Genomic DNA, 12,272 nt, shown 5'->3' with positions numbered 1-12,272 from the left:
ACTGATATTTCCAAACCTGTAGACTTTACTTCACACATTAGCTGTGTGTTGAACTGTGTCAAAACGCTTTTGCAAAATCCAAGTATACCACGTCCACAGCCACCCCTCTGTTCAAGGTTTTACTTACCACCTCATTGAAGAAAAAAAAAAAAAAAAAAAATCAGATTTGTTTGACAATGTGTTAATAGACTATCCTCAAATAAGGACACTTGCATGGAAGTAAATTGTTTAGCTACAATATATCACACTTTGCAACAGCAATACTAATACCATAGTTACCTAGTAATACCGTAGTTACCTTATTCTGCTGTCTTTCTGTTCTGGAGTATTCTCCATCACTAAAAGCATCAAGAATACAGTCCACCATCCCATAAGGTTGGTTAGTTATATTATCCATGAATTGTTGTATGCTAAAAAATACAAATTACATTTTTTAGATTTATATATACACACTGAATGCTTTGCATAATAAAAATGGCCTCATACAGATCTCAGTACGGAAGCATTTAGGACTTTTTGTTAGCACAAAGCACAGTTAACAACCAACGTTAAGCAACCTTAGTTTTATTATAAATAGGGATGCACCGAAATTTCGGACGCTGAAACATATCGGCCGAAAATGGCCTTTTCAGCAATTTGCCGAAAGAGAAAAACGGCCGATAATGGAGCCGAAAATGGGGCGGGGCATGAGCGGGGCTCCACCCCACTCCTGGTGCCACCCATCATGGGGGTGTCCTATAGCTCAGAAGAGAGGAGAGCCGCTGCCGCCTTGTTGATTTGAGCGCCAGGAACATCACAGCTTTCAATTCAATAGCTGTGTGTTCCCCGCTGCGCGCCGTTACATACAGACCCTCCCCCTTGTCCGGGGAACTTTGATAGACAGATCACCCGTCCTAGGATTGACGGGTGATCTGTCTATCAAAGTGCCCGGACAAAAGGGGGGGCTGTATGTGACGGCGCGCAGCAGGGAACACACAGCTATTGAAATGAAAGCTGTGATGTTCCCGGCGCTCAAATCAACAAGGTGGCTCTCCTCTCTCTTCCCCTGCACAGGCAGGCTGCAATGGGGACGCAGGCTGCAATGGGGACACTGGCTGGGGACACTGGCTGGCTGCATCTGACGGGCACTGGTGAGGCTGCATTGATCTCCTGTACCATGTCCCCAGTCTCTGACCATCTCCTGTACCATGTCCCCAGTCTCTGACCAAATCCTGTACCATGTCCCCAGTCTCTGACCATCTCCTGTACCATGTCCCCAGTCTCTGACCATCTCCTGTACCATGTCCCCAGTCTCTGACCATCTCCTGTACCATGTCCCCAGTCTCTGACCATCTCCTGTACCATGTCCACAGTCTCTGATCATCTGCTGTATAAAAATATATTTAAAAACAGTCACTTTCGGTATCGGTGCTGTTTTGGTATCGGTTTTAGGCCTAGTGTATTTTTCATTTTCGGTATCGGCACAAAAAAAAAAAAAAAAAAACATTCGGTGCACCCTTATATAATAAAATTCATTTTAAATAGAGCTAATTTAGGAACCTGAATCTATCTTGATATGCATAACTTGCACACATGAACATGAATATAAGAGATTAAAGTAGTATCTGGCATTAAACATTCATTTTTACAGTAAGTAGCAGCTATGCAGACAGGACATCATTAGAGGAAACTTATTTCAACTGTACTGTTCCCAAAAAATTATTCCACTTAATTTGTAGTGTAGTGTGCATGAGATGGGGTTGTGGCAATGTAATGAGGATTGGGGTTCTTCCAACACAACACTAGTTATGCACAAAACCCATTTCAACTTAAAGTTGTTATAAAGATTGAAGTTTTTTTACCTTCATGTATTCTATGCATGAAAATAAAAAACCTTCAGTGTGTAGCTCCCTCCTCAGCCCCCCTAATACTTACCTGAGCATGATCTTGACACAGTCGATCGATTGTAAAGCAACAAAAAGGAGCATTAGCCCACTGGCAGACACAGCAAAAGAGTAGTTGTCTGCTGACTGCAATGTAACTATTGAGAGGAGGGTAATTCATGGGAGAAAAAAAAACAAAGGAAAAAAAAAAAAAACCACTTGCTGAACCAGTAGCACTTTTGATACATTTTATATATGGCATTATATTAACCACTTCCGGACCACCCCATAGCAGATACAGGGTGGCCATTCTGTGCAGAATCACGGCAGAAGCCTATCTATTTGTGCTGGGCAACTGGCACCCGTCGATCATTGGGCAGAGACACAGAATGGAGCTCTGCCTATGTAAACAAGGTAGAGCTCTGTTCTGAAATGGGGAAGTGATACATTTTGTGTCCCTGCGAAGCAGGGGATAAAATCCATCACTTCCCTTAGTAAAAGCAGCACACGGTTTACACAAACACTGGTTAGGTACACAGCTAACCCTTTGATCACCCTTGAAGTTTAACCCCTGCCAAGCCAGTGTTTTTAGTACAGTGACAGTGCATAAATTTAGCACTGATTACTGTATTAGTTTCACAGGTTCCCACAAAGTGTCAAAAGTGTCCGTTATTGTCAGATTGTCCGCCACAATATTGCAGTCCCGCTATAAGTCGCTGATTGCCACCATTACTAATATATATATTTAAAAAAATTCCAGTATATATACACACACACCATCGTTTATAGAGGCTATAACTTTTGTGCTAACCAATCAATATACGCTTATTGTGATTTTTTTTTACCAAAAATATGTAGAAGAATACATATTGGCCTAACTTTATGAGGCGATTAATTTAAAAAAAAAATATATATTTTATTGGATACATTTTATAGAAGAAGGTAAAAAATATAATATTTTTTCAAAATTGATGATTTTGTTTATAGCGCAAACATTTTTTTAAAAAAACGCGGTGGTGATTAAACACCACCAAAAGAAAGCTCTAACAAATGACTAAAATGTTTTTTTTTGGTGCAGCGTTGTATGACCGCGCAATTGTCAGTTAAGGTAATGCAGTACCGCATAGAAAAAAATGGACTGGTCATGAAGGGGGGGTAAATCTTCCGGAGGTCAATTGGCTAAATCTACTTCTTTGGTTACCTAATCAAACAGTAATTGCAAAAGACAAGTACATTATTTAGAAACTGATACACATATACAGACATGAGATAACTTTGCTGTTGTACCTGAAAGTTCCCTGAAGACTAGGGTCTTCTCCATACATTGTGTAAATTAGATCAGAATCATCCTTGCCAATGTTTGCAAAGGTGGAGTCATAGGATGGTGCATAGGAGGTGAATGGCCCATAGTTCAAGTATAACACTAGGAATAAATCACACAAATTTGCATTACTATCATGATACGACAAACTCTACATGCTCTATTGGATATTTACAACTAGGTCTACAATTTCCTTTACAGAGAATATATCTTATGTATCAATGGAAGACCAGGTGGTGGCTTTGCAAAGCCCCCGTCCAAAAGGCCCAAGAAGCACTTACTGATCTAGTAGAGTGTGCCTTAAAAGGAAAGGGTGGAATCTTATTCTTAGGCCTATAGGCTTGTATAATTATCTATTAGAACCACCAAGAAATGGTGGAATGGGAAGCTGGTTGCTACAAAAATCCTTAGAAATGACAAAAAGAGTCTTTCTAAAAGTGTAAAGAGTAAAAAAAAAAAAAAGGAGAAACACAAAGTTCTAGGTAAAGTGGCATTAAACCCAAAACAAAAAATGTAATATACTGCAGCTTACCAAATAGATGTAGTGGCTGCATTGTTTTTTTTAAGGCTTTTTTCTCTTCCGTTTTCCCCTGGTGATCTGGCCAGTAATACACATCCTATATTATACAAGTGGGAAGACTACCTCATGCTGAAAAAGGCAGGAAGAGGTAGTGAAGAAGTAGTGATAGGGCTCATTAGAGGTCAAGTAAAACCAAACTGACAGTCAGTTCTAGTGAGTTTGCTGGTATAGCTGCTGTAACAAATAATACATACCCAAAGAAAATTTTAACAGTTAACTTTAAAAACATACAAAAAAATATATACCGTATTTATCGGCGTATAACACGCACTTTTTTCCCCTTAAAATCAGGGGAAAGTCGCAGGTGCGTGTTATACGCCGATCCCCTGCGACCCCGAGCTGTCAAAGTGTCAAAATCGCCGACCGCGATTTGAAAATGGCGCCGCCGGCGCCGAAATACACAGAGCCGGTCCTCGGCTCTTTCCGGCGGCTCTCGTTTACTTTCGGCTCCACTCGTAGTCCCGAGCGGAGCTATCCGAACCTACTCGGATAGCTCCGCTCGGGACTACGAGTGGAACCGAAAGTGAACGAGAGCCGCCGGAAAGAGCCGAGGACCGGCTCTGTGTATTTCGGCGCCGGCGGCGCCATTTTCAAATCGCGGTCGGCGATTTTGAAGCCCACAAAGCAGGGACAGGGGATCGAAGCCTGCACTGGGGACAAGCCTGCACTGGGGACAAGCCTGCACTGGGGAAGGCTTCACTGACATGGCTGCACTGACATGGCTGCACTGGGGATGGCTGCACTGGGGATGGCTGCACTGGGGATGGCTGCACTGGGGAAGGCTGCACTGGGGAAGGCTGCACTGGGGAAGGCTGCACTGGGGAAGGCTGCACTGACATGGCTGCACTGACATGGCTGCACTGACATGGCTGCACTGACAAGGCTGCACTGACAAGGCTGCACTGACAAGGCTGCACTGACAAGGCTGCACTGATAAGGCTGCACTGGGGAAGGCTGCACTGACATGGCTGCACTGACATGGCTGCACTGACATGGCTGCACTGACATGGCTGCACTGGGGCAAGGCTGCACTGGGGCAAGGCTGCACTGAGAAGGCTGCAATGATCGGCATTTAAATGTAAGTTTTTTTCCCTTCAACTTCCCTCCTAAAAGTTTTTTTTTCCTTAAAATTCCCTCCTAAATTGGGGTGCGTGTTATACGCCGGTGCGTGTTATACGCCGATAAATACGGTAATGCCGGTTTACCTGGAGTAACTTTGTTGCGTTTATCTTCCTTGAATCCTTGCAAGCAATTTACCCCTGTTTGTAGCCGGCCAGCTGTGGACCCAAGAATGGCAGTTCCATGTCCTGGTTCTAAAGAAAAGTGTTTCAAAATCAAGTAAAAACATTAGAGTGGTGCACAGTATTGCAGTCTAGAAATCTACTTGTCTTGCAAATTTGAATAGCTCACTGTAATTTACACCTATGTTTGTATCAAGTAAAAAAGTACACTGAACAGTTTTTTTTCTAATCAGGACACACCAGAAAAAAAAAAAAAAAAAAAAAGAAGGGACATGTATGAAAAACGAAAGATAAAATAAAAAAAACTTACATTATATAAAAACTACATAAAGCAAGTATTATTTATTTTTTTTTTTTTTTACAGTGTACATGAACCTGCAGTGAAATTAAAAAAAAAAAAAAAAAAAAAAAAAAAAAAACCCACAGAAAAAAAATCTGCATGGAAAATAAATAATAACAAAAACTCACCACCCTGAGGCTTTACTATTCTTCCAATGAGAACCCAAGGAATTGCACAGAGCTTGGCAGTCATCATTCGAGATTTTGGATACTCAGAACTTCCCAGGGGTCTTGTGGAAGGGATGTGACCTCATTTACTGTATGGATGCCGAGGCAAGGCAAGTATATTCAAAAGCTGAACTCCAGAAATTTAGCAATTTTGTAAAAAGTTCAGGCACACTATGACTTAAAGTTCTGCACTCCAGGCACTTTATGTTCTGATCTCGGCCCCTTCAATTTAAAGTGACTAAAGACATTTTTTTTTTTTTTTCTTAGTTTTGGATGGAGTGGAGGTGGATTAGAACAGCTGTCAGTTTTTATTGCTCTTTGTGCCCCCGTTAGAGAGATTTACCCTCTCTATTTGTCCTGTTTGCCATATTTATTGAAAGTGAACAAAAATGTCAAATTCCCCAGAAAAGTAAAAGGGAAAATATTTCAATGGGGACACTAGTTCTGGCAACTTGGGGGTCCCCAAGGAATTCCCTTAATTTGCAGGGACTTCCTGACACGTCCAGTTTGGCTATGGGACAGGAAGTGAAGGGAAATCTCCATAAAAGGGACACAGCGAAAAATCTGACACCCTTGCTCTATCCAAAATGAGAAAAATAAAAGTTTTGCCTATAGTTCTACCATAAGTCAATGCAGCTGCTATGTCCGCTCCTCCCCTCCTCCTGCCCAATCACAGAAGCCTTTGTATCATATGAACTGGACTTAACTCACAGTATGCCGTCACTTTTTACACAGTTGCTGAACTCCTGGAATTCAGCTTTAACCACTTCCCACCTGGCCACTGCATAAGTACGACCGGGTGGGCGCTCTCTCCTTCTGAGTGGACGTTCAGGAACGTCAATCAGAAGGAGGGGGATCGCGCACGGGCCCGCGCAGCGGCGCAATCTCGAAGCGCTCATGTCACCTGGACACGGCACATCTCAGATCGGCAGGAGGGCTCTGTGTTTGGCCCTCTTGATCACATGACGGCCGTGTCCAATCACAGCCGTCATGTGATGTAAACAGAGAGCCGGTTGCTAGGCAATCGGCTCTCCTCTCCTCACACATTAGTTGTTGGTGAGTAGAGGTGAGCGGATCACTGCAGCCGGCTGGTGATCAGTGTGTATGAGCTGATTTTTACAGCTTTTTACACACTGATCACCAGCATAGTAACATATGGTGTAAAACACAATGTCCCAAAACAGATGTCCCCAAAATACACGTCCCAAAAACACATACACATGTCCCCACATAGTAAAAACACCTGTCCCCCACATATGTCCCAGTAAAATCACGTCCCAATGATTATCTGCACACATATGTCTGTGATCACCTGCACACATCTCTACATGATCATTTGTGTACATCTGTCCGTGATCACACGAACCAATTATTATACACTTAATGGATTTTTTTTTTTTTTTTTATCAAAGACATGTAGCAGAATACATTTTGGCTTAAATTTATGACAAAATTCGATTTTATTGGATTTCTTTTAAAATAGAAGAAAATATTGTTTTTTTTTTTCGAAATTTCTGCTCTTTTTTCGCTTATATTGCAAAAAATAAAAAACAGAGTTGTGAATAAATACCACCAAAAGAATGCTCTATTTGTTCGAACAGAATGATAAAAAATTTCATTTGGGTACAGTATAGCATGACCGCGCAATTGTCATTGAAAATGCGAGAGTGCTGAAAGCTGAAAATTGATCTGGGAAGGAAGGGGGCGAAAGTGCCCAGTATTGATGTGGTTAATAACGTTTTGAGTGCACCTTACTGCAAGGTTTGATTTAAAGCTTCTTTGTACAATATATGTTTTCAAGTTTCTGCTCAACTCCTGTCACAGAAATCCTGTTGTCTAAGAAGTTCAAGCTGAACTGCTCTTTTACAAAAGGACAAGCTGAACTTCTCATACAAGTACAAAAAGTGATTCAAACCCTCTCCTCCCCCATATAGTTCCACCCATGGTTTTATTTCAAGCCTTTGCTCCTGCAACGACATAACTATTACATACAGTTAGGTCCAAATATATTTGGACACAGGCACAAATTTTCATACTTTTGGCTCTGTATGCCATCAGAATAAAATTAAAATGAATTAAATTCAAAATACTAACAATAAGTTACAAAGCCATCCACAACTCTGCCCCCAGCTACATCACTAACCTAGTCTCAAAATACCAACCTAATCGCCATCTCCGTTCCTCCTAAGACCTCCTGCTCTCTAGCTCCCTCATCACCTCCTCATATATCCGCCTCCAGGACTTCTCCCGAGCCTCGCCCATCCTCTGGAATTCCCTACCCCAATCTGTCAGACTGTCTCCAAATGTATCCACTTTTAGGCGATCCCTGAAAACTTTCCTCTTCAGAGAAGCCTATCCTGCCTCCATCTAACAACTGCACTATTTTCTCCATTAGCTCATCCCCCACAGCTATTACCCTTATGTATAACTTGACCCTCCCTCCTAGATTGTAAGCTCTAACGAGCAGGGCCCTCTGATTCCTCCTGTATTGAATTGTATTGTACTTGTACTGTCTGCCCTAATGTTGTAAAGCGCTGCGTAAACTGTCGGCGCTATATAAATCCTGTATTATAATAATAATAATAATAATAATAATAATAAAAATGAAACAATCCAAATGAATTTGAAGTGCAGACTTTCAGCTTTTATTCCAGGGGTTGAACATAAATATCAAGTACAAATTTTAGGCACTGCAACCATTTTTATAAGCAGTCCCCCCATTTTCAGGGATTCAAATTTAATTGGACAAATGAATATAATCATAAATAAAAAGTTCATTTTTAATATTTTGTTGAGAATCTATTACTGCCAATGACTGCCTGAAGTCTGCAACCCATGGACATTACCAAAGACTGGGTTTCCTCCTTTCTGATGCTTTGCCAGGCTCTAAGTGCATCCGTCTTCGGTTGTTCTTAGTTTGTGGGTCTTTCTGTCTTTAGTTTTGCCTTCAGCAAGTGAAATGCATGCTCAATTGGGCTGGGATCAGGTGACTGACTCAGCCATTGCAGAATAGTCTACTTATTTTCCTTCAAAAGCTCCTGGGTTGCTTTTGCAGTGTGTTTTGGGTCATTGTCCATCTGCACTGCGAAGCGCCGTCCAATCAACTTTGCTGCATTTGGCTGAATCTGGGCTGACAGTATATAAGCACTGCCGAATTCACCTGGCTGCTTCTGTCACATCATCAATAAAACACCAATGACTCTGGTGCCACTGCAAGCCATGCATGCCCGTGCCATCACACTGCCTCCACCATGTTTTACAGATGATGTTGTGTGCTTTGGATCATGAGCGGTTCCAAGCCTTCTTCACACTTTTTCTTCCTGTCATTCTGGTACAAATTAATTCGTTTCATCAGTCCAAAGAATGCTTTTCCAGAACTGGTCTGGCTTTTTTAGATGTTTTTTGGCAGTCTAATCTGGCTTTTCTATTCTTCAGGCTTATGAATGGTTTGGACCTTGTGGCGAACCCTCTGTATTAGTTCTTGTGAAGTCTTCTCTTGATTGCAGACTTTGACAATGATACGCCCACCTCCTGTTGCGTGTCCTTCACTTATCTGGATGTCGTGAATGGGTTTTTTCTTTACCACATAGGAGGATCATGCGATCATCCACCACTGCTGTCTTCCGTGGACATCAAGGCCTTTTTATGTTGCCGCGCACACCAGTCTTCTTTCCTCAGAATATACTAAACTGTTGATTTGGCCACTCCTAATGTTGCTGCTATTTCCCTGATGGATTTGTTTTGTTTTTGAAGCCTTACAATGAACTTCTTCACTTGCATGGACAGCTCCTTTGAACACATGATGTGGGTTCACAGCAACTGATTCGAAATGCAAATACCACACTTAGTTCTTCATCAATTAAGCAGGTAAAAGGTCTGGAGTGGATTCTAACGAAGGAGTAGCCCACACCTGGCCATGAAACAGCTTTTGATTTAATTGTCCAATTGCTTTTAGTCCTTTGAAAAAGGGGGATGGCTATCAAGAGCTACAATTCCTAAACCTTTCCTCCGATTTGGATGTACATACCCTCAAATTAAAACCTGAGAGTGTGCACTTTCAGCCCATATGCATTATAGAACTATAACTTAAATATGTTTTGGTAAATACCTGAAAAAACTAAAATTGTGCCAGTGTCCAAATATATATGGACCTAACTGTGTATATATATATATATATATATATATATATATATATATATATATATATATATATATATATATATATATACATATATACACATACACACACACATAATATATGTGTGTGTATATTATATATACACACACACACACACACATATTTATTTATTATATACACACACATACATTCAGTGGGACGGAAAGTATTCAGACCCCCTTAAAATTTTCACTCTGTTATATTGCAGCCATTTGTTAAAATCATTTAAAGTTCATTTTTTTCCTTATCAATGTACACACAGCACCCCATATTGACAGAAAAACACAGAATTGTTCACATTTTTGCACATTTATTAAAAAAGAAAAACTTAAATATCACATGGTCCTAAGTATTTAGACCCTTTGCTTCGACACTCATATTTAAGGTGCTGTCCATTTCTTCTGATCATCCTTAAGATGGTTTTACACCTTCATTTGAGTCCAGCTGTGTTTGATTATACTGATTGGACTTGATTAGGAAAGCCACACACCTGTCTATATAAGACCTTACAGCTCACAGTGCATGTCAGAGAAAATGAGAATCATGAGGTCAAAAGGAACTGCCTGAAGAGCTCAGAGACAGAATTGTGGCAAGGCACAGATCTGGCCAAGGTTACAAAAAAAATTTCTGCTGCACTTAAGGTTCCTAAGAGCACAGTGGCCTCCATAATCCTTAAAAGGAAGACGCTTGGGACGACCAGAACCCTTCCTAGAGCTGGCCGTCTTGCCAAACTGAGCTATCGGTGGAGAAGAACCTTGGTGAGAGAGGTAAAGAAGAACCCAAAGATCACTGTGGCTGAGCTCCAGAGATGCAGTCGGGAGATGGGAGAAAGTTGTAGAAAGTCAACCATCACTGCAGCCCTCCACCAGTCGGGGCTTTATGGCAGAGTGGCCCGACGGAAGCCTCTCCTCAGTGCAAGACACATGAAAGCCCGCATGGAGTTTGCTAAAAAAACACCTTAAGGACTCCAAGATGGTGAGAAATAAGATTCTTTGGTCTGATGAGACCAAGATAGAACTTTTTGGCCTTAATTCTAAGCGGTATGTGTGGAGAAAACCAGGCACTGCTCATCACCTGTCCAATACAGTCCCAACAGTGAAGCATGGTGGTGGCAGCATCATGCTATGGGGGTGTTTTTCAGCTGCAGGGACAGGACGACTGGTTGCAATCCAGGGAAAGATGAATGTGGCCAAGTACAGGGATATCCTGGAAGAAAACCTTCTCCAGAGTGCTCAGGACCTCAGACTGGGCCAAAGGTTTACCTTCCAACAAGACAATGACCCTAAGCACACAGCTAAAATAACGAAGGAGTGGCTTAACAACAACTCCGTGACTGTTCTTGAATGGCCCAGCCAGAGCCCTGACTTAAACCCAATTGAGCATCTCTGGAGAGACCTAAAAATGGCTGTCAACCAACGTTTACCATCCAACCTGACAGAACTGGAGAGGATCTGCAAGGAGGAATGGCAGAGGATCTCCAAATCCAGGTGTGAAAAACATGTTACATCTGTCCCAAAAAGACTCATGGCTGTATTAGATCAAAAGGGTGCTTCTACTAGACACTGAGCAAAGGGTCTGAATACTTAGGACCATGTGATATTTCAGTTTTTCTTTTTTAATAAATCTGCAAAAATGTCAAGAATTCTGTGTTTTTCTGTCAATATGGGTTGCTGTGTGTACATTAATGAGGAAAAAAAAATGAACTTAAATGATTTTACAAATGGCTGCAATATAACAAAGAGTGAAAAATGTAAGGGGGTCTGAATACTTTCCGTCCCACTATATATATATACATATACACACACACACATATACATATATATATATATATATATATACATATACATATATACACACACACACACACACACACACACACACACACACACACATATATATATATATATATATATATATATATATATATATATATATATATATATATACACACACACACACAGATCAGCCATACCTTTATGACCACCCAGCCCTGACCCGTTGAGGCATGGTTACCACTAGAGAAGGTATGCAGAGGTATCTGGCACCAAACTGTCAGTAGCAGATTCTTTACGTCATTTTAAGTTGTCTGCTGAAAGAAACTACTGCCATTGAGGTTTCAATTAAGGCATGCACTTGGTCAGCAAAAATGTTTATGGTACGTGTCAAGTAACATCCACATGAATGGCAGGACCCAAAGTTTCCCAGCAGAAAATTGCTCAAAGCAGACTTACTTCTTCCCAAACTGCATTCTGGTGCCGTTTGTTCCCCAGGTAAGTGGTATACACACATCTGGCGATCCACATGGTGAAAGAAAACGCAATTCATCAGACCAGGCCACTTCTGCCTTTACTCCGTGGTCTAGTTTTGAAGCTTACATGCCCATTGTAGGTGCCTTTGGCTGAAGATACAAGTCAGCATGGGCACCCCGACAGCTATGCAGCCCCATACACAACAAGCAGTGATGCCAAATTATTTTGCCTTTCAACATATATCAACTTCAGGGTCATAAAGTTATGGAAATATATATATATATATATATATATATATATATATATATATATATATATATATATATATATTATAT

General features: G+C 41.1%; 1 protein-coding gene across 2 annotated transcripts in view; it reads right to left on the bottom strand.

The window, feature by feature from the left end:
- BRD7 (bromodomain containing 7) overlaps positions 1 to 12,272 on the bottom strand; it is an 84,287-nt gene that overhangs the window by 15,562 nt on the left and 56,453 nt on the right. For both annotated transcript variants that reach the window (XM_073604990.1, XM_073604991.1), the window contains exons 11-13: positions 4,969 to 5,076; positions 3,150 to 3,285; positions 299 to 410 (exon numbers count right to left, since the gene is read on the bottom strand). In XM_073604990.1, coding sequence (XP_073461091.1) covers positions 299 to 410; positions 3,150 to 3,285; positions 4,969 to 5,076 — 356 coding nt within the window. The remainder of the gene's footprint in view (positions 1 to 298; positions 411 to 3,149; positions 3,286 to 4,968; positions 5,077 to 12,272) is intronic.

The sequence above is a fragment of the Aquarana catesbeiana genome, linkage group LG11 (genome assembly GCF_042186555.1).
Source record: "Aquarana catesbeiana isolate 2022-GZ linkage group LG11, ASM4218655v1, whole genome shotgun sequence".
NCBI classification, from domain to species: Eukaryota; Metazoa; Chordata; class Amphibia; order Anura; family Ranidae; genus Aquarana; species Aquarana catesbeiana.
Note: the sequence above shows the minus strand (reverse complement) of the source record. Positions and strands in the feature narration are given on the sequence as shown.